The 23869-nt window shown below is 44.7% G+C and overlaps 1 protein-coding gene across 1 annotated transcript in view; it reads left to right on the top strand.

Annotated features, from left to right (window-relative positions):
- The window catches only part of LOC310775955 (eukaryotic initiation factor 4A-III-like), a gene marked incomplete at its 5' end in the record, with an annotated part of 67008 nt that extends 43797 nt beyond the window's left edge, over positions 1 to 23211 (top strand). The window contains 4 exons of the mRNA XM_083636077.1: positions 13401 to 13516; positions 14747 to 14854; positions 16557 to 16684; positions 23165 to 23211. Coding sequence (XP_083492203.1) covers positions 13401 to 13516; positions 14747 to 14854; positions 16557 to 16684; positions 23165 to 23181 — 369 coding nt within the window. The 3' untranslated portion in view covers positions 23182 to 23211. The remainder of the gene's footprint in view (positions 1 to 13400; positions 13517 to 14746; positions 14855 to 16556; positions 16685 to 23164) is intronic.
- Positions 23212 to 23869: the final 658 nt, after the last annotated feature.

Here is a 23869-nt window from a genome sequence, read left to right as displayed (position 1 = left end):
CAGGTGTAAGCAAAACACTAATGAGGGTTTCCAACTTCCATGATTGGAATTTGGAAATCCTCATTAGTGTTTTGCTTGCACCTGTGTTTATTCTGCCTTTTCGACACAAAATGGCCCCCGTGAGAAGGGTCTATTATGTAAATGTTTTTACATGTTTTCCATAAATGTTACCAAATATTCACAAATCACAACTAAAATACCATTTAACAGTTTATTTTTTCCCCAACAATGAATCACCAACGTTCACATCACATGTGACATCTGGAAACATCTACTTAAGGTGCATTCCGTAAAACTTTCCAAATGGTTGAAACAACAAAACCGTGGAATTAGCTTGACCAGGGATGCAAACATGGATAATGAAAAAGGTGACATACCAGGGCAGACACAAGACCACTCAAAAATCATTCACTTAAAGGGATAGTTCGGTTTGTTTGAAGTGGGGTCCTATCAGCTAGTTCCATACACTAACTGAAATAGGTACAGTGTTCTGGACGCTGAGCACACCGTTTATCGAGACCCAGCACTCTGAAGCAGCAGCCTCCAGACCTCTGTCTCTCTAGTAGACGGGGCCAAGAACTAAAACGTAATTTAGCCACCTAAAACAACGGCCACCTAAACAAATCGATATATGTGTACATGTACGCTCTATTTTGACAATTTTCAGCGCTTTACTTTTCTGCCAAACAGCCTTCTCATTTGGTACTACTTTTTCTCCCAACCGTACACCTGCCGTATTCCTCCGCTAAATGCCTGCACAGAGCCGCGGCGCTGGATTACTCCGCAGATCAGCTGTTATTTTCGTTATTTCTCCCGGCTTGTTAGTGAAGACAACAAATAGAATAAAATATGAGTGATTTTGATAGCGAGGACGATATGCCATTCACCTTGGTGACAAATACAATTATGAACCAGAGAGACTAATATACAGAAGAGGAACTTTTGCAGAGAGAGAGTGAACAGGCAGAAAGAGAGATACGAGGAACTGCCATAATATGGTGCCTAATTGCCGGGGTGTCCTGCAGACCTTTTTCACCATTCCCAGGATGAATTGGGGAAAACGTGACGTGAGAGGCCAGGTGACTTGTTGTCTCTAAAGTAAGTCAGTGTTTTGTCTCTCTTCTACGCCTTCCTGTTTTGTAAACCATGGCTCTGTGTTCTGTGCAGGTGTTTAGCGGAGGAATACGGTAGTTCTACGGTTGGGAGGAAATAGTGCCGAATGAGAGGGCTGTTTGACGGTAAAGTAAAGTGCTGAAAATTGTCAAAATAGAGCTTGCATGTACACTGATATTGATTTGTTTAGGTGGGCGTTGTTTTAGGTGGCTAAATTACGTTTTAGTTATTGGCCCCGTGTACTAGAGACAGAGCTGTGGAGGCTGTTGCTTGGAGTGCTGGGTCTCGATAGACGGTGCGCTCAGCGTCCAGAACACTGTACCTATTTCAGTTAGTGTATGCAACTAGCTGATAGGACCCCACTTCAAACAAACCAAACTATCCCTTTAAGTGCCTTAATCATAGCGACCATAAATGTTCTGACTCTCTAAAACAGTGATTCTCAAAGTGGGGTCCTGGGGACCCCCACGGGTCCTTAACACATTGACTGCCAGCCGTTTTTTTCTTGCTGTAGGTAGCTTCTGCCAAGGCGTTTTTTGAGGATTATGGCTCATTTTACAACAGCCGAGGATTCTTTTCTGCTTGGACTTGGTGAACATACAATATCTCAAAAGTACTAATAGAATGTGTACTTTCTCTGTCTAAAAGAGTTAGTTTGTAGAGTTAGTAGTTATGTAGATATTAGCCGTTGAGTACAGCATGGTTTCAGGGTCTGAGGCAGGAAGCTGAGATAATCGCAGTTTTGTGAAATTCAATCAAACAGGCAGAAAAGTCACTTTAACCATTTATTTTTGCCATCAGTGAGACATCAGACATCTGAACAATAGTTGTTTTCAATAATGGAGGAATAATACCATAATAAAATAAATAAATGTCAAAATAAATACAAAACAACAGCAGACCACAGGTCACTCAGCTTTTTTTTTTTTTTTACATGTTTTTTTTTTTTATTGGTTTTTTCGGTTCGTGATCAAACCGGTTTGGGCTCGTACACCGAATCCAGAACTGCTCCAAAATGTAATGGGTACTTCCTTGGCCCATGTTACACCCATCCACAAAGTTACATGAAAATCGGCAGGTGCTTTTTATGTATTCCTGCTAGCTAGCAAACAATCAAACAAAGAGCATCAAAAACAGGCAGTTTTTTTTTTTTTTTTAGGACCCATGCCTACTTGTGCCACCGAGCACGGTTCCTCTCTGAGTGGTACACCTCATAGCACTCAGCCCTGTGTAATGGGACATTACACATGACACAACGGAAGCGTGACTCGCTTCTAACACCTCTCTCTAGACAAACTCTACACCTCCTCGTTGGGCCAGCTTTTTTGCGTGTGGCTGGATACATGGCCATGTGATGGCCCGCTAGATCGACATCCAGCCTGCTTGGAGGGTCCAGGTATGGTGCCCGGCCCGGCCTGGTTGCAGGTTGGTCACTGCCCTCCCCCCCACCCCCCACCTCCTCCCCGCCACCCCACACCCCAGCCCCCACCTCCACCCCAGCCCCCACCTCCTCCTCCACCCCAGCCCCCACCTCCTCCTCCTCCACCCCAGCCCCCACCTCCTCCTCCACCACAGGTCTGGTCCATGCAGTGACAACACTCAGGATGAAAGCCATCAATGTTTTACACTTTCTCTGGCGTTTAGCTGGGTGTTTAGCTTTGTACAGCACAAAGGCGTTATAAAAAGACATTTGAAACATGTACATGACAAACTTGAATGGCCACCTGGATGTCTTCCTGGCAAAGGGATAGTAGGCAATGTTCTGGTCCAATCTGTCTACCCCATTCATGTACTTGTTGTAGTCGACAACGCACTTGGGTTTTGCATGTGGGACCCTCTCTCTGCTGCCTTTCTGCCTGACCTGCACCGTCTCCATCGTGTCATCGTGCAGCGTGGAAACCATTTTGACGATGCGCTTGTCTCGCCAGGCCAGAACCATGGTGCCACCATTGTGGCGCATGACAGTTTCCCCCAGCTTCACGGTGTGGTTGGTAACCTTTGTAGCAGGTGGCTCGCCCCTGTTCCTCCTCAGAGTGCCACAGACATGTGTCTGACACTCCAGCAGCTGTGCACACATTCCAACAGAGTTGTAATAGTTGTCCATGTATAAGTGGTACCCCTGCCCTGCCAAGTCCCCGAGGAGGAACTCCACTGTCTCGCCTAGGGTGGACCGCTCACCACAGTAGGGCTTCATGCTATAGCAGTAACCTGTCTGGGAGTCACAGAGGATATATGATTTTATCCCATACTTTATGGGTTTTTGGGGGTTGTACACCTTGAAGGCCAACCGCCTACGCCACAGGAGCATCCCCTCATCAATACTAATGTTTTGACTTGGTGTCAACATGGCTCTGAACTTTTCTAACAGGTCGTTCAATACTGGCCGGACCTTGTACAACCTGTCTGCACCATCAACATCAAAATTGTTAGAGAAATGGAGGAATCGTGTCAGGAGCTGAAAGCGGTTGCGAGACATGGTTCTGGGGAAGTGGGGGGTAGCAGTCACTTCATCTGTGCTCCAGTACATGGACAGTTCAGGCTTCTGCACGATCCCAGTGAGGAAGTACAGTCCCAAGAAGCTCTTGAGTTCTGCCACATCAGTGTCCTTCCACCTCCCAAGCCTCGAATGTGGCAGAGCCTCGCTCACCTGACTGATGCACTGATGAGCATACAAGTTAGTTTGTGCTACGATGGCCTGGAGCAGCTCATTGTCCAGGAAGAGCTGGAAGAACTCCACTGGTGAGGCAGCACCACCACTATGAGGCCCCGGTTCTGCTCTGAATGGGATGTGGGTTGGCTCCCAGTCAGCACCACTCCACTCAGCAGGACCTGCAGGCCGAGGACGTGTCCCACTTCCAGCTCCATCTGCAAATTATAGAAATACATAATTACCATAAAATAGTGTTTTTTATATGTGTGGTACTGAATTCTGGAGTTCTAGAATTTCTGGAATTCTGGCTGGAACCTGTGATGTGAAAATAAACCTGATTCTGGAGTGTGCTCTTACCCATTTTCCTGGCACGAGAGGCTGTGGCACCAGGTGCTGTAGCGCTACAGCTGGCTCCAGGCTCATCTTCAGAGTCTGAAATTCAGTAAAATGAATTGACTGACTGCTGGCTTTTGTACAGTCATAGTAATTACATTTACACAAGTTACACAAGTCATCTCAAACATCGTCTTACCACTGCTCTGTGGACCTTCGCTCCTGGATGGGGCCCACTCATCTTCAGAGTCCTCCACGTCTGGGGAAGACGTGATGTCACTAGACTCGGACTCAGTCAGTCCAGCAGCCGCAACCGCGACATCCAGAGGCTCACCCCGTTCATCATCCGAGACCTCGGAATCGGTCTCCGGCACAAGCTCGTTTCGGACGGAAAAGAAATCAAGCAGTGATCTCTGATCGGCCGATCGCTTGCGTGCAGCCGCCGAAGACCGCTTGCGTTTGGCCGGCATGGCACAAACACGCCACCCGCTCCCAACTAAACTGAAATAAAACTACTGCTACGACTAGCTCAAACTGAACTGAAATAAAACTACTGCTGAAATAAGGCTAATCTACCGGCTACCAACTCGATCAAACTGAACTAGAATAAACTGAACTAGAATAAAGGCTAAATACTAAAATGAACTGACGCTAACGCTAAATGTGCTAAGCTAACTACAATGAACACTAACTGTAACTACCGCTAACTATCTATCTAAACAAAGTCTTTATAAAGACTATACTAAACACTACTACTGTACTAACAACTAAATCAACTACGCTAACCAACTCGCTCTAAATCTGACTCTAAATTGCTAAATTGCTGAAATTCTCTATATATAAATCGCTATGTAATTCTGTCTCTGTCTTACTCGCTCAATCTTACCTACACAACCCGCTGATCAAAGAGCCCGCCTTCCCTATATAGAAATCTTTGTTAGAGTACTTCCGGGGCAGCGGGAGAGGTCGGATCCACATTCACCTATTGCCCAAGGGCCTCACCTAGTGGAAACCACTGGAAAAACAGTTTGACGAGTACAGTCGTCGCTGGCAGTTAACAGCTGGATTGTGTTTGACGAGTACACTCGTCGCTGGCAGTTAAGGTGTTAAGAAGATCCCCATCAAAAAGCGACAGACATTATTTTACTATAATTCCATCCAAAAGTAATACAATGACAGAATGTATGACTATTTTGGTCATGGATTTTCATACACTTTCTGTAATATTGTATCAGATGGTGGACCCTGGGACAAAATCTTATCAAATGTGGTCCATGGTCTAATTTGTGTCATGTAGGGGTCCTTGATGTGAAAACGTTTGAAAACCACTGCTCTAAAAGACTTGTGTTGGATCTAGTCAAATATGTCCAGGACTTGACTTTGGAAACATTTTACAGAAAAGCAGACACTTGAATGAACATTCAGTTACAGCAAAAAAACAACCATTCTATATCAGATGCATCTGTTATTGATTAATGTCTGTCATGACATTGGAAAGTCCACAAGCTGCTGTATGCGAGATGAGGGTCCAATGCAGGTGAATTGTTACAGTCTTTTGCAAGATGGAGAAGTGATTTGAGGCGTACCAGCAGCAGATTGTACAGTACTTGCCATGGCGACAGCAGTACTGTCGCATCCTGACATCTCCTTGCCCTCAAGAAGGACGGATACATCCACTGGCGCCTCTCGATCAGCACCATGGACAACCAGGATCTTGAGGATGTGTTGAGTGGCATCACTGCGACTGTCCCCCTCATACAATTGACAAGAAAAAAGAAGACAATTCAGTTGAGAAACAAATACAAAATAGAGTGATTGAATCATTTGAAGTGATTACATTGTCAGGGCAGAATGAACACATACAGTAGTGTTAAAAATGACCTTTATTAAACATAGCTCAGATTATGTTAAATTGTGTCAAATCTACAGTAAGTTCACACTGTGATGCTTTTACAGTAAGCCAGCATTCATAAAATATTTGCAGAACATGGCACAAGATGGCTGCATTCCAGATGGTAGCCCCTGCATACATGTTGCTTTCAGCCAATCGTGTGCCTCTGCACCTTAATTGGCCTTTTACATTGTCACCTTTAGCTGTGTAAAGCCATGCCATGTCGAGCTGATTTCAGTTTCCATTACAATTTTTTTTATGTGCCAAGCCATGCCGAGCTGCGATCGAGATGGACCTTCTCTGGAATGGGACCAAAGCACACTAGACCCACCTCGAGCGGGTTGCAAAATTGCAAGCGAGCTGAAGCAACGCCTCAGTCAACCCTTGACGACCCCCCTCCTCCCCCTCAAACAAACAGCTGTGTTGCAGCATATAGGTTGTAATAGCAAACTCTCCTGTCTCTCTCCAGAGTGGAGAGAGCAGAGAGAAAGGTGTGTTTAAAAGCCTCTTAAGTGTTATTTTGTAGCTTCTAATAATTCAATCTCTGTGGTTTGATGTTTAATTTGTCTCGTGTGTTTCGGTTTGTACTTTCAGATATCTGCTTCATTTTACTGTACCATTTCCTGATCACATGAGCCGTGCCTTTGGCCCCATGTCCATGTCGGGCAAGGCTCGGCGCATTTAAAGTGGTAAAGGAAACATAAATCAGGGTGACATGGTTTAGCTCAAGTGGCCAAAGGGGCCAATGGAAAAGGCCCACCTATGGCTTTGTAACCGTTGAGCACGTTTAATTTTTGTGATTGTACTTAATTTGAATCATTGAAATTGAGTTTGTTCTTCCAGATGATACATTATGATTTTTAATTTTTTTTATCTGCCATTTGGGCCATCGCTGAGTGTAATATCTCCATCCCTTCCCTCCATCCCTTCGTCTGCCTTCCTCTCTTACCGTTAATTAGCATTTTAAATAATAACAAATTAATATTTTAAAGTGTTAAAAAAATCATGCATTACCTGGCATTCGTCAAAAAGTTCCTCTTCTTTCTCGCCAAGGTACAGTATGAAGGTGCAGATAACAGCTTCATGTCTCATCTCAATGCTTTGGTTCTGTGAACAGAGCACAACAAATATTGTGTCAATACTGAACCATTATTCATACACGATGAACTGTCAAGAGAGAACACAACATGTGATTTGAGTGCACGGAGCAAGTAGCCTGGTAAACCAGCCCGTCACGTGAACTCACATTTCATTTGGTTCTGCGTGACGGTCTGGCCCCGATGCCATGGGGGGGGGTTTAGCAGGGGCGGGAGCATGGGCGGGCTTAGTTGCCTTGACAGACAACTCCTTCAGCCAATCAGCGTCGGATCCAATCAAACCCAAATCCACTCGGGAGAATGGCAAAAACATATTTTCCGCCAAGAAACTCTGCGGTCGCGGCGATACTCCTGTACTTGCTTAATTGTTGTTATTGAGTCTATTTCTGCAATAACTGCACTTTATGGCTGTTTAAACTAGACAAACGCTGACATGACTCCTCGAGACCATCAGGCAAGGAGGCGGCCATTACTGTTTTGTTAGTGCAGTGCTAGTGGCGTTCCTGATTGGCCAACTTGCGCTGTCAATCCCAGCGGAGTCGCTGATTGGCTCTTCCGCTTCTGCTAAACCCCCCCACTGGCGTCGGGGCCAGACCGTCACGGAGAACCAAATGAAATGTGAGTTCACGTGACGGGCTGGTTTACCAGGCTACGGAGCAAGAGCCTCGGGGTGGAACGATACATCGATCTGCATTGATGCATCGATTCAATGATCTGATACTGTACATTTTTTGTTTTTGCTCCAAGTTAAATGTTTTATGGTCACTCACAGTTCAGTAGGTCACGAGTTGGCTTGGTTCCAGCCTTAAAACTTGTTATATAAGGGTTTTTTAAATGTCTATGGAAAAAATTAATGGGAAACTCACTTCCGGGGCAAGAGATGTCATGTGACTGTTCAGCATCGATGGACAGTGAAAACATCAATATGAATTATTAGCGTACTCTTTCGCATACAAACAATGCGAGCACCATAGCAAGCACGCAAGAAAAATAGGGAGAGGATATTCGCTCCCCTCTCGGATATAAATCAATGCATATAGTCTAATATCGATCACAGCCGCTCAATCGAATCGTATAGAAATCGTGATATTGGCAAATATCGCATCATTGTCCAATGAATCCATATACATGTAGTATTGTATTGAGATCAAACGTGTGATTCTTACCCCTACAAGAGCCATGGGTGGAAAGATGGAGGATTTGTGCTGTGTATGGATTGGAGTGGTGTGTCTTCCTGAATTTTTTTTAAACAAGCACACCTGACTCAGTTTGTCCAGGAACGGCCTCAGTTGTCCCCACAACACCTCCCTTGGTGTTGGTGTGTCCTCCTCCCTCAACTGTCCACTCTCGACTCATCGTAAGAGTAAGGTCATCCTGTAACAGACACAATTGTGATATTAAAACAATGGTCTAAAACAGAGGTTTTCTAAGTGAGAGGCGGGCCTCCCCAGGGGGACTCCAAACAGTTTCAGGGAAGGCTCAGTGAATGGAAGTTAAAACATATATCATTATTTCATTAGTTATCAAAAGGAGATCACATAGAATAGCCTAAATGTATGTGATTTGGTTAAAGAGATAGTTCAGAGATCATTTATTATTTTCCCCTCCAGTCAGAGAATAATCTCAGCCCCGATCTAAAACATTTAGCCACAATTTTATATCACATTAGGATAGGGGGAAATAAGTAACAGCAACATGATAGAATGCATTACATTTCTACTTGCCTGACTAATGTTGCAGTGTCACTCCACTGTCTCATCCTGCAGCTGTGGTGCTGCCCTGTGTCCTGTTGACAGAGACATGTTTTTTTACAGGTGAATTTCATGGATCACATTCACCTAATTGCAAAAGTATTTACACATTCTTTCATTGTGTGCAGACTAGCCCTTTTTTAAAGACATGCATTCTGTGTGTGTGTGTGTGTGTGTGTGTGTGTGTGTGTGTGTGTGTGTGTGTGTGTGTGATGCAAATGCAGTGAGCACAGCACAGAGAGAGAGAGAGAGAGAGAGAGAGAGAGCGAGAGAGAGAGAGAGAGAGAGAGAGAGAGAGAGAGAGAGAGAGAGAGAGAGAGAGAGTGAGAGCCGAACGCAGCCACAGGCATGTATGTCCAGACATAACGTTACATTAAGAGAGAGAGAGAGAGAGAGAGAGAGAGAGAGAGAGAGAGAGAGAGAGAGAGAGAGAGAGAGAGAGAGCGAGAGCAGCAAGCGAGAGCGAGAGCCCAACGCAGCCACAGGCATGTCCAGACATGTCCAGACATAACGTTACATTAAATTAGCTCTTCCACAGCGCGGGACTGGCGGGATACTCAGTCCCACACTGGTGGGGAACGAGAGTGGACTGACAAGAGCAACTAGGCAGCTTAAACTGTGAATTGTTCAGCTCAAAATACAGGGCAGTCAAATGGCGGCAACTATTAGCGCGGTGCAGCTGCACTGCACTGTTAGCAACACGAGTTTATGAGATTAAAATATGAACAGTAACATATCAACAAGTATCACAAACGCACACGGCTCCACTATTAGTATCACAAATCGAATTAAACAGAAAGGCAAACTTACCTTGCAACCAAGTCAATCCTCTTGCAAAAATGCAGCCACCCACCAACTCCATGTGCTTGAAACCGAAAGAGAACTGCCTGCCTGGTGCAAATGCGCATGCGCGGATTAAATAAAGCTATGCTTGATTAAAATTTACCTACTGTTTTAAGGATTAGGTATGTAAATATTATTATGTATTATGTAAGTAAATATTACGCAAACATTCTTACAAAAATGTACCCATTCCACACAGTTAATTTACTTACTGTTTTTAGGATTATGTATGTAAATATTATTATGTATTATGTAAGTAAATATTACGCAAACATTCTTACTAAAATGTACCCATCCCACACATTTAATGTATTTTCAAGAATAAAATGTGTACATATTACAAAATAATATTTAGAAATTATACTTCCTAATATTACTAAGTAGAAATTATGTCAGTTCTTTACTAAACATTACTACACCATGCAGTAAATTCTTTCAGTGACAGAGCCAACAGATCCACGGAGGATGCCGTGAACATGGCTCTGCACTACACCTTACAACACCTGGACACTGCAGGCGACTACGCCAGGATCCTGTTCGTGGACTTCAGCTCGGCCTTCAATACCATCCTGCCATCCATCCTGGAGCACCAGCTGTCCCTGCTGCAAGTGCCGGAGTCCACTCGGAGGTGGATCACGAGCTTCCTCACCAACAGGTCGCAGCGGGTCAAGCTGGGGAAGTGCACTTCCAGCTCCAGGTCCACCAACACCGGTTCCCCGCAGGGCTGTGTCCTGTCCTCACTCCTGTTCTCCCTGTACACCAACAGCTGTGTTTCCCTCCACCCATCCGTCAAACTCCTGAAATTTGCGGATGATACCACCCTGGTAGGCCTCATCTCCAATGGGGATGAGTCGGCCTACAGGAGGGAGATCGAGCGGCTACGGAGTTGGTGCAGCAACAACAACTTAGAGCTGAATGCTCTAAAGACAGTGGAGATGGTGGTGGACTTCAGGAGGAACGCAGCCCCGCCCCCTCCCATCATGCTGGGAGGCACTCAGGTGACCCCAGTAGAGTCATGTCGGTTCCTGGGCATGATCCTCTCTCGGGACCTGAAGTGGGAACTCAACATCATGGCCCTCCTAAAGAAGGCCCAGAAGAGGCTGTATTTCCTCAGGCAGCTGAGGAAGTTCAGACTGTCAAGAACTATGATGGCTCGGTTCTATACAGCCATCATTGAGTCTATCCTCACACACTCCATCATCACCTGGTTCCCTGCTGCAGCTGCAAAAGATCTCGCCAAGCTGCAGCGGGTGATACGCTCTGCGGAGAGGGTGATTGGCCGTCCTCTGCCCTCCCTCAAGTCCCTGCATGACTCCAGGGCTTTGAGGAGAGGGAGAAAGATCATGGCCGACCCCTCCCACCCTGGCCACGGCCTCCTCACCCTGCTCCCCTCTGGGAGACGGTTGCGGCTGCCGAAGGCTACAAAGGTCCGCCATAGACTGAGCTTTTTCCCCTCAGCCGCCAGGCTGCTAAATGCCTCTGGGTTCCCTCCCACCCCTGCCCCCTAGGCAGGGTCACCGGACATTTTTGCACTATGTTCCTTAACTCTGCACTTTATATCTATACTTCCTGCACTGTGCTATGTTTGTGTTGTTGTCTTGTTGTTATATGTGGAAAAGATTAAGGAATGCGCACACTGTCAATGTCAAAACAAATTCCTATGTGTTTTACACAATGGCAAATAAAGATATCTGAATCTGAATCTGAATCTGAGTCTGACTGTCTCTCTGTGTGTCTCTCTGCCTGTTTGACTGACTGGCTGTCTGTCTCTCTCTCTCTGCCTGTCTCTCTGTTAGGGCTGCACAATTGATTTTGAATTATAATTTGAATAATTAATTAGTTAGGCCGATGTAAAAAAAGAACATCGTCAATCAATTTTCACTTTAACTAGGATTAATTGCGGTACGGCGGCTCTCTCTCATGTACGCGTGTGCTGCTTCCTCGTCCCTCCTCCCTCCTGTAAAGTCTCTCTGAAGGCCGTGGCTAGTGGCTACTGAAGACGGCATCAATTAACTTATTTCAACACCTCCAAAAAAGCACACAGAGTGCGAGCAGCATGTTGCACTGCGGACTGTACAAGATAACGAGACACACACACATTTCACGAACACAGATGTTCTCACCGGACGGTGAAATGTTGCCTTTAGGTCCTAAAGGCAGGACACGTAACAACAAAACAACACGTGGGACCACCGAGTAGCTTACAACTTCTGCTTCTGGCTGTAACGTTAGCAGCCTCAGCCTGACTCACCCCATCTGTCTGAATTTCCTCCGACTGCTATCGCAGTTACCCCCATACCCGGGTCAAGAGACTGCAGGTGGTTAGCGAGCGCTGAGCAACAGACAGGAAGTTAGGCATAGCAGCGCCATGTTAAGACGGGAAGTTAGGTTGTTCTGCCTTCAGAGTAAAAGCATAAATTGGGTCATTTATGAGAGATTTTGTTTTGAGCTGTGCAGGGCAACAAATGGCTAGAGAAGTATAATAGTATAATCAAAATCAAAAATCGAATTTTGAGCAAGAAAATCTGAGATTTTATTTTTAGGCCAAATTGAACAGCCCTGTCTCTCTGCCTGTTTGTCTGTCTGACTGACTGACTGGTTGGCTGGCTGTCTGACTGACTGTCTTTGTGTGTGTGTGTGTGTGTGTGTGTGTGTGTGTGTGTGTGTGTGTGTGTGTGTGTGTGTGTGTGTGTGTGTGTGTGTGTGTGTGTGTGTGTGTGTGTGTGTCTGTCTGGACACACACAACTTACCTGCTCAAGCCTCTTAGCTCCATCTATCTGTCAGGAGTCAGGACCCGTGTTCTAGCCCATTTGGTCCTGGACTTGTTTTCACGACTCGAGTCGTGACTCGACTTACACTTGAGTACTGATGACTTGGACTCAGACTCCAGCATTCAGGCATTACCACTCAGGAGTTAGAGACGAGGACTCAGACAGTTTAGTTGTAAAGACTTTGTGTGTGTGTGTGTGTGTGTGTGTGTTTGTGTGACTGCGTGAGTGCATATACGGCCAATTGCGTGAAGGATTTTCACTATTCAAAACTAAATCCACAGTAAACCAGAATAGCTCCATCAAAATGCCAGTCAACAATCCACATTCATGAGCTGTGTGAGAGAGAGAGAAATTCAACTTTTAATTAAATTAAAATTTAAACTGGTCTTAGATTTTGAATATGGTGATATGGCATAAGTGTTTGTCTTTTCCTGGTTGCATTGCAGTTGTGGGGTGTAATTTTTTTTTACCAGGCTGTTCTTACTAGCTGTTCTATGATTTGCCTTTACCCACTTAGTCATTGTATCCATATTACTGATGATTATTTATATCAATAAATGTACAATGTCGTACTTGGTACTCACGTTTTCATGTATATGCCGAGAGAATGTTTGTTCATGGAAATTTGGTTTAAAAATCATTGAAAAGTTTAAATCCATTGGTCAAAATGTGTATGAACCCTGACATAGGGTCTGCACCAAAATCACATCCAGTCAAGAACAGAGGGTTTGCACCAAAATCACATCCAGTCAAGAACAGAGGGTTTGCACCAAAATCACATCCAGTCAAGAACAGGGTGCATGTAGCACGATACTAACGATCTGTCTGGAAAGGCAGATCGTGGAGACATTCACCACCCCGAACACCAGACAACATCTTCAAAACAACAAAAGATTGAAAATGTGTAGGAGCCTGTTGTCTGTTGTAAGCGCAGGTCACTTCCTGTTCCAGGTGGACTGGCTGACAGAGAAGATGCGCGAGGCGAACTTCACCGTCTCCTCCATGCACGGAGACATGCCCCAGAAGGAGAGGGAGTCCATCATGAAGGAGTTCAGATCCGGAGCCAGGTACCACACCTAGAACCCTGTAGATCAGTGGTTCTCAACTGGTGTAGCCTCAGGACCCACTATTTTCCTTGTCATGAAGTCGCAACCCACATTTCAGATTTTTTTTTAAACCACTCAAATTTATTGCACAAAAAATAGCGCATTAATTTAATACACAATGCCTTCATGCACTGTTATAAACCTCAAATGAACAAAAAACTGCAACAGAAGTGCAACTAGGGCTAAAAACCAATTGAAATAAGGCAGACTTGAATTACAGGCCTATATGTTCAAGTCAAACTGGTCATGTCCAGAAAGTCTTATTTGAACTGTATGAAATATGAAATAAAAGGCAGACTTATCTTGAATTACATGCCTATATGTTTTTAAACAAGTTAATAATAATAAAACAAGTTAACCTGGTCATGCTAATCCAGTTTCAATAGTCTGAATTTAACTAATATGAAATAAAAAGGCAGACTTTTCTTGAATCACAGGCAGGCTATATGCTTTTTAGTTAAACTGGTCATAACTTTTAATTAAACTGGGGCCATGCTAATCCAGTTTCAATCATCTGAATTGAACTAAAATTAAATATGAAATGAAAAGGCAGACTTCTCTTGAATTACAGGCAGAGCATATGCTTCAGCTTGTTAAACAAGTAAAACTGGTCAGGCTAATCCAGTTTCAATAATCTGAATTTAACTCAAATGAAATATGGGAAGATTTTTTTTTTTTTTTTTTTTGCCAATGTCCAATCAAAACGGCCCCGCGACCCACCTTTGGGTCGCGACCCACCAGTTGAGAAACGCTGCTGTAGATCACAAGCCTGTAGACCAGAACCACCTGAAGACAGCCTGGTTTTGCTGTAGTCATCAGGGCTGCAACTAACGATTCTTTTCATTATCGATTAATCTGACGATTATAAAGTCCGTGATTCCGCCCACATTTTCTGCATTGCGGAAATCATGTGTGGCATGTGTAGAGAACACATGCCACCACTAATGCCAGACACAGAGACATACAGACACGCACACCGTCACAGACACACACACCGCCACAGACGCAGTCACAGACACAGCGGGATTAGCATTTGACCATTTGATTTCTCTGACACATTGCTGTGAGTGTTGACTTCACTGTTATTTAACGTTACTCATCATTACTCATCGTGTGCATGTGCGTGTGTGTGTGTGTGTGTGTGTGTGTGTGTGCGCGTGCGTGTGTGTGTGCGGGTGTGTGTGTGCGCAGTCATGTGTTGATCTCTACAGATGTGTGGGCCAGAGGTCTGGATGTTCCTCAGGTTTCCCTCATCATCAACTATGACCTGCCCAACAACAGAGAGCTGTATATACACAGGTACACAACCACAACTACACACACACACTATGACCTGCCCAACAACAGAGAGCTGTATATATACACATGTACACAACCACAAATACACACACACACACACACTATGGCCTGCCCAACAACAGAGAGCTGTATATATACACATGTACACAAGCACAACTACACACACACAGCTACTTGCCCAAAAACAGACTCACCTTTGTCCTTTATGTAGTATGTTCAAGTGGTTTCCAACCTTGGGGTCGCGACCTCAAATGGGGTCGCGACCTCAAATGGGGTCGCCTGATTTTGTTTTATTTTTTTTACACACCAGACAATTTAACACATTAAGTGCCAGAGACGACCTAACTCGTCTTACATAATCCAGCGCTTAAGTGCCAAGGACGAGCTAACTCGTCTTACATAAACATTTTTTTTTTTTGACGGTGGGACATCAATCAACCCCTTTTACATCTTCGAGATAACTATTTGGAGCAAGAGCATGTGTGTAATCTATTTTACCGACCACTAAGTGGCGACAGAGACCGAGAGAAGTCACAGCCACGGGACCCAAAAGCAGCCGCCTCCCGCGGAAATGGCTTGGCGATTTTACAGTCAGAAGCCCGGACACACACACAGAACGGACAGAGATCTCTTCCCCCCAGAGCCGCGGACCAACGCGCGAACACACACACACACACACACACACACACACACACACACACACACACACACACACACACACACACCGCGGGAGCAAGCCATTCAAGGAAATGGCTTGGCGATTTTACAGTAATCCATTTCAGACTTGTCCCCGCACGCAGGCAAGCAGGCAGGCAGGCACGCAGACAGACAGGCAGGCAGCACAACGCGCTTCTGACACGCCCGCTGTTAGGAGGAAGGAGGAGAAGACACACGGAGGGAGGAGTTTGAATGAGAGGGGTGTTTCCTGTTGTTATGGAGGAAATTACTGTTCAAAACTATTGTTTAGAATGTCTGACGGTCTTACTGATGCCAAAAATGAATGGTTAAAGTGACTGTTTCACAAAAAGCCATTTATCTCTGAATAAATTTCCAGACGCTGAAACCATGCTGTACTCAACGGCTAATATCTACATAACTACTAACTCTGCAAACTAACTCTTTTAGACAGAGAAAGCACACATTCTATTAGTTATTTTTAGATGATTGGTGTTCATGAATTCTTAACAGAAAAGAATCCTCGGCTGTTCTAAAATGAGCCAGAATCGTCAAAAACACCCCTGGCACAACTTACCTACAGGAATGAAAACATGGCTGGCATTCAATGTGTTAAAAGCTACTGAAGAGGATTAGGGCCACATGTGAGAAATTTATTTGAGTTCTGAGTTTAAGTCAGGATTCTGAGAATAAAGTCAAAAGACTTCCAAGATTAAAGTCAGAATTCTGAGTTTAAGGGAAACTGATTTTCAACCAGTTTTGTATCATTACGAAATCAGTAGTAGATCCAAAAACTGTAAACAGTTTTGCGAGAGTTCATTTAATTTGACTGTTACTTTGAGTTGACTTGAGTAATTAAGTTGTGGACCGGTGATGTAATTTGTGCACGAATGACATCAGTACTGGAATTTGAAGGTCTCAGGTCCCTAGATTTTTGTGACTTCAAAGCGGGGTCACGAGCTAAAAAGGTTGGGAACCCCTGAAGTAACATCATCCCCCCCCCCCCCACACACACACACACACACAGGATTGGTCGGTCCGGGCGTTACGGCAGGAAGGGCGTGGCCATCAACTTTGTGAAGAACGACGACATCCGCATCCTGAGAGACATCGAGCAGTACTACTCCACCCAGATCGACGAGATGCCCATGAACGGTACTCGCACACGCACGCACACACACACCCATGATGCCCACGAGCTGGCCTTCTGTTATTGGCTGATCTTACCTGCTGTCCACGGCTCTTAACACACTTTTCTCATCATCCTCCTGGAACTGTCCCCAAATGCAATCTAAGCCGTCGCGAAATGAATGTCGGCCGTCCCAAATTTGAAATCTCTTGTTTTCTTTTCTACAATACCAAGTGACCTTTAACATAAATAAAACCTCATACAAATAGACATAATAATACATATTATAATATGTATGCATTGTATATTTGTATACAATGCATACGTTTTATTTTTTTACCATATACAAATATACCATACAAATATTTGTATGGGATATTTTCATCATGGTTCATTGTAACTCGGTCAGTCCCCCCCCCCCCCCCCTAAAGTTTCGTCCCAAATTCCCCCCCCAAAAAAATCATTTTCATCGTCCCAGGTAGGCATGGGTTGATTTTCGGTTTTGCCGGTCAGGTCCGGTGTACGAGCTTTGGATTTGTTTGATTTATCGGCAACCAGCTAAACTGAGTTATAGGGATCACGTATTTTTGTAGTCTGAATGCGTAAGTCCCGGACTTCCTGGTTCTTCACTGTTTCTGCCTATGGTATTTTTGAATGGGTTTTTGCTGCGATGCTTCAAATAAGTCGCTGGGCAACGCAAGCTTAATCAAACGCGAACCAGTGTTCAGCCGGATAATCTTCACACATGAGGACCACTTTCATGAGTTTTGAAGCGTAAATGCGAGCCCTATAAGTAAAAAGCTTGTGCTAAGCTAATCCAGAACTACACACAGTGTCGCATAGGCTTCCACGTCACGTCACCACTCAACCTGGACTGTTGTTGAGGTGTGCGCTGCTGTGCACTGATTACCCCGGGCTGAACCAGGTGAGGGAAAGAGAATTTCTGTATTCGTCCTTTGAAGTGATGACGTTATTGACGTATAATATCCCCGTCGACTCAACAGTGTAGTCTCATTTAGCCGTTTGCCAGCTAGCCGCCCTTTTAACGGCATGGAAAAGCTTAAAAACTCATAAAAGTGGTCCTCATGTGTGAAGATTATCCTACTGAACACTGGTTCGCATTTGATTAAGCTTGCGTTGCCCAGAGACCTTTTTAGAAGCATCGCGCCAAAAACCCATTCAAAAATCCCATAGGCGAAAACAGTGAAGAACCAGGAAGTGTTAGCATCGATGTTTTCCGGACTCGTTCCTAGGGCTCTCTATTATGGTAAATGGTAAATGGCCAGTTATTGGTGGTTGGCGAACCAGCTTAGAGGTGCATTATCGCCACCAAGTGGACTGGAGTCGCACTACAGGCATTGATTGCCTAAACTGGGAAGCACTGCTCAAAGTGCGACACCTAGTGGCAAAATTCAATATCGAACCGGTTTCAAAATTTTCACACCGACCCATGCCTAACTGTGGAGGCAACTCTGACGGCGGCTAATGATTATTATTAGTGAACTCGTTCAAGATGCCAGCCTGCTATGTTAGTGTGTGTGTGTGTGTGTGTGTGTGTGTGTTCACATCACAAGTCAAACCAACTCCGCCTCTGTGTTGTGAAGGGGGGGGACTTTGGAGTCGTCTTTCAAGAAATGCAACTGATAGAATGTGCACTGCATGTAGCGAACTGTCTGGAAAGGCAGATTGTCGAGCCATTCTAATCCTTAACTCATTGAGTGCCAGCCACTTTTGGAGAACGGACGCTCCCAGTGCCAGAGTTTCAGAGCGTTTTCAGTGATTTCTCGAGGCCCACAGAATATTGTGTGATATTACTATGTAAACACCGAACACGCAAAAAGAACAAGGAGACTCTATTGTATCATCAGCAAAAAAAAGTTTATTGATACCATTTTCCGTTCTTTAGTTATCAGCCGGAGAAGATAGGTCAAAAACAGCAAAATCAGGCCTTTCTATCTAGAAGCTGAGATATTCAGCGTTTTGTGAAATGCAGCATTTCAAGCACATTCACTGACTCTAGCTAATATTTTCTGATGTAGTGATGTGGTGTAGTTGTGTGCTGCCCTGCGTGCCCCACCCCCCTCTCCCCCCCTCAGCTGAAAACTCCTCCCCACACTAGTAACACACAGCCTCACGCACCCAGCGTCTATTTTCGGAGTGCTTTTTGTGCGCCGCCTCCCAGGCAGCGCGACAAGGAAATGCCAACCCGGACTGCAGGGAAAGGTTTGGCACTTCGGCGTCGGGTGCTGCCTTTCTGGCGGCTAATCGTGTGAAGAAACTATGCAGACAGACAGACAGAGGCAGAGGAGCTCAGTTGTGTGCGCGGATTGATTGCTGTTGGCAGGCACCGTCAGTCAGCTGCAGCCAGAGCAATCTACATGGCTCTGGGCTGCAGCATGAGCGGTTTCTCTTTGATCACGGGGCTTTTTCAGGTTGTATTCCGGACATTTGTCTAATCTGGAGAGCACTGTCACCACCTAAGGGTTCTGTAAAATAGGTTAGACACATTCAATAGCTCCCATATTGTAAGAGGCGATGTAAGAGGCTTAGATCGACATCCCCCCGTCAAAAAACGCAATTGACGACTTTAGTCGTCATTGGCACTCAATGAGTTAACGATCTAAAATCGTCATATCGCCCACCCCTAGCTGGGTCATTGCTGCTCGTCGCGCTCTTCTACACCAGGGTTACTCAACTTGCTTTGCCCGGGGGCCACTTTCGTGAAATGATAGAAGGCCAGGGGCCAGTTAATAAACAATCAATATACATTTTTCAGTAGCGGATTGTAGATTTTTGGGGTGTCAGTCGGAGTTTAGTCTGACAATGTTGTGCACACCGGATAGTTAGTTAGGTTAAGTACATACATAAGTGCCTGGGTAGCGAGCAGACGGCGGTATTTGACAATTTAGCAGCTAAATCATAGATTATTGAAGGATATTCCATATTCCAGACTGAAATGCTATAACAGAAGTGGAGTATTGGCCAGAATGACATGAACATTTGGACACTTATTCAGCGGGTATCTTGCAGGTGCACTGTAATTATTATTATTATTATTATTTTTGCAATTCCATCGCGGGCCGCATGTGGCCTGTGGGCCGCAGGTTGAGTATCACTGTTCTACAGTCTCTCCGCACTGCGCTGGGTCATTGCTGCTCGTCTCGGTCTTCAGAGCACTGCCCTGCAACTCATTATACATTTGTTTGGGTTGTTAAGAATAGCCATGCTTATCTGTATTCTGAATGCATGTATCCTTTGTGGGATTTGACTGACAAAAGTTTAACTGGTTAAACTGCTACATAAATAAATGGCCATGTGGTAATTTTATATAAACTATCAATTGAATTTACAAAAAAATATGCTATATCGTGATGTATATCGTTATCGGGATATGAAATGACCTATATCGGCATATGAGATTTTGGTCATATCGTCCACCCCTATCGTACATAAAAAAAAAAAAAACGTTGCATCCCTAGTGTGTTTATGCGTTAATGTTATTAGCAAATAGCCGAAATGGACGCGGAAAAGGAAGTGACGTGGCTTTTCCGTCACTTCCGCTTTCCTTTTCCCTTTCGGCTTTTCCCTTTCGGCTATTCGCAAATAACCTTAACGCATAAACACAGTGCATAGAAGACGTCGACTCGTCTTACAACAACAGTGGAAATTTACTGGAAAGTCGTGGTGCAAGTTGCTATTTAGACTGTAAACAGTGGAGCACGGACGTGGAAAAGGAAGTGACGGTGTGTAGGGATGGGAATTGATAAGATTTTAGCGATTCCGATTCCATTTTCGATTCTGCTTATCGATCCGATTCCTTATCGATTCTCTTATCGATTCTCATTGGGCAAGGAAAAAAAAAAAGAGTACAAACGGGTTTATTAACATTAATTTTCTTTTATATTATTATCATTATAATTATGTATTCTTATTCAGCTCTGAGATCAGATTGCTCTTTTCAATCCCATACCAAGCAGGGATCAGTGTCTGTTAAACTGGCTTTGTTTGGGGGTTTGTATTTTGGGTTGAGCATCTTTGTCATCTCCCTATAGAAAATATATAGTGGGAATGAATGAAACAGAACTAGTGGTTAGAATGACAACATGCAACTTTGACATTTTACTTTAGCTGGCATGTCAGACAAACTAGTCACTGCTCGGTGACATTCGTTTACCCTCGCCTCGGTCATTTTACTCTTCCCTGCCTGGGTGAATGGAGGGGCTAGAGGTGCGCAAGAAGTACTCGCTGCAGCCTCTAACCCAGAGCGACTACCAGCCTCTGAACCAGTCTGACTCTGAACGTCGTCATCATCTAAATTAAATGGATGGAAATGGAGTATTGGTGAAATCTGGTTTACGCAATGAAACAAATGGCACAAACAATAAACACACAATAGCCAGGGTCTGGAGGAGCGCTAACGTTAGCCGCGCTGCTGTTAGCCACGTTATCGTCACTCCGTAGCACATCAGAAACGTGACATTCCTCCAGAATTATTGCATGCTGTGTGGACAAATGTTTCTGCATATTGCTAGTATTTCCCCCCTTTGACGAAATAGAGGTTTTGCAAGCATTGCAAGTGGCACTGTGGTCATCGTTTTGCTTCTGCCTAGACGCCATGGTGGCTGCGGTCTAAACAAAACAAGGCTGCGTTGCGTGCGTGTCGCAGCGTGTGACGTCATTGCGCATGGAATCGATAGTGGAATTGTTAAGGATTTTGGCTAACGATTCCAAGGAATTGATCCACTGGGACCCGGGTTCTCAACAAGAACCGGTTCTCGATTCCCATCCCTAACGGTGTGACGAGTCTATTTTTCAAATCAAAATAGACTCTGGATTACCAGATTGGACTTGAGGTTATGCAACACCCACATGGATATGTTGTTTTTTTCAGACAAGAATTTGTAGAATTCTAAAAGTTGTTGACAGCTCAAGACAAGTCCTTACAGCAGTGATACTCAACTTGCAGCCCGTGACAGGGTGCAGAGTGGCCCCCCGACCATTTTCTAATAATTTCACGTTAGTTTTCATTGTGAATTAGAATCTAATTTACAATGCAAACTAATGTGAAATAAAGTTTGGCTGAGCTCCAGCTAAATTGTCAAATACCGCCGTCTGCTTGCTACCCAGGCACTTATGTATGTACTTAACCTAACTAACTATCCGGTGTGCACAACATTGTCAGACTAAACTCCGGCTGACACCCCAAAAACCTACAATCCGCTACAGAAAAATGTATATTGTTTGTTTATTAACTCATTCATGGCCAAAGACGTCTTTAACGTCTTATCAGGAATGTGCCTCCCCGCCAAAGACGTGTTTGACGTGTTTTTGTTTTTATTCGTGTTTAGCGTAGTTCAAAGACTTCCCCAGCCTGTGACATGGTATCAGGTCCCTGGCCTCAAGAACAAGCCGACAACACGTTATCAAACAACTACGCAGCTGTTGTTTTGAAATGGGGGAGGAGGAGAAAACGGAGAAACGCTGCCTGTTGCAGAGAGGAGAAACGCCATTGAAATGCCCCTCGGCGCGCTGCGCTGGTCGCCTTGCTGCAGGGCAGGCAACCTGGATTGAGTTGTTCGCGGTAGTCAAACCCGATGCCGTGACCAACATGATCGATCCGGTTCCAGCGCCTGGTCCCAAAGCCAAGCCGGACCCCGTTCCTGTGTCCCAGCATTCGTCCCACCCCGAACGAGAGGAGGAGGAGGAAAACGAGGACAACGCAGCAAGACAGGAGCCATTTTTCAGAGTTATTTGCATTGCCAACGATGCAGAGGCAGAGGAGGCTAGACGCTGATCTAAGACCAGTTTGGTGTTCTCCTATGCTAATTTGCGGGGCGATCAATAGTGTTCCCTGGGAAGGAGGTGCGATCCAGCAGCAGCTGTGGACAGAACTCTCTCTCTGTGTGTGTGTGTGTGTGTGTGTGTGTGTGTGTGTGTGTGTGTGTGTGTGTGTGTGTGTGTGTGTGTGTCTGTTGATGTTACTCTACTCTACTACATGTCTGATGTCAATACAGTTCAAAATAAAATAATTGAGAGCGAGTTCTGCCTGAGATTGTGTCCTTTACAAAAATGCCCTTTTCTCCTATTTCCCTTCTCAGAGAGACCTTTTTGGTGAAAACAGGGTGTATATAAATGGCTATAAGTAGAGTACAGAACATGCTAAAAGCTCACTTTTTTTTCTGGTGAACCCAGAGACGTACATCTTCATTTTGAGGTATTGCAAATCACTTTGGTGCTAATAGATAATTTACTGTGGGTCTTGAATGATGACCAACAATTATGAAAATCTTTGGCCTCAGCTAAATATTGGCAGTCCTAAACTGGCCATGAATGAGTTAACTGGCCCCTGGCCTTCTATCATTTCATGAAAGTGGCCCCCGCGGGCAAAGCAAGTTGAGTATCCCTGCCTTCCAGTCCTGCCTCCTGTCTCCAGACACGTTCACAGCTTCCATCTGTCTGTTTCCTCTGTTCATTATTGATTGTTTGTTTGTTTGTTTTGTCTGCAGTGGCCGACCTGATCTAGACGAGGAGGACTGAACCACGGCTCCTTCACCCCTTTACTTCCTGTTATTTCCTGACTTCCTGTTTTACTTTGTTTTTTAAATAATTTTAGGCCAGAGTCTGAGTTAGTTTGTGGTGACTGTTGCTGTCTGATGCTTTTTTTGTAAATAAAGATCCTTTGGTTCCACATCCGAGTCTCACCTCATTTAAAAACCACATTCACACTCAACGCTTCTCTCTCTCTCTCTCTCTCTCTCTCTCTCTCTCTCTCTCTCACTCTCTCTCTCACACACACACACACACACACACACACACACACACACACACACAGACACAGACAGACGTTTGGACAATGTCTTCCTCAGAGTCAGTAAAGGACAAGGCTTGATTGACAGGTTTAAATACCACACACATACATACATACACACACACACACACACACACACACACACACACACACACACACACACACACACACACACACACACACACAGATCAGTCTCTGGTGGGGTGTGATTCATACATCATTAGTACAGTCAATGTTGAAGTACCACAAATACAATAAATAACATCAAAGAATCACAGGAAACAAGCCTGATTAATTTCCTCATTAGACAAACATTATACCAACATAATTTAGCAGATACTTTCTGCCACTGTTTAAATTTGACCATTTTCACGTCAAAAAATTCTCCAGAATGTAAACCTTC

Source organism: Poromitra crassiceps (genome assembly GCF_964638095.1).
Source record: "Poromitra crassiceps genome assembly, chromosome: 4".
Lineage (NCBI taxonomy): Eukaryota > Metazoa > Chordata > Actinopteri > Beryciformes > Melamphaidae > Poromitra > Poromitra crassiceps.
The sequence above is the reverse complement of the archived record's forward strand: the minus strand, read 5'-3'. Positions and strand labels throughout refer to the sequence as shown.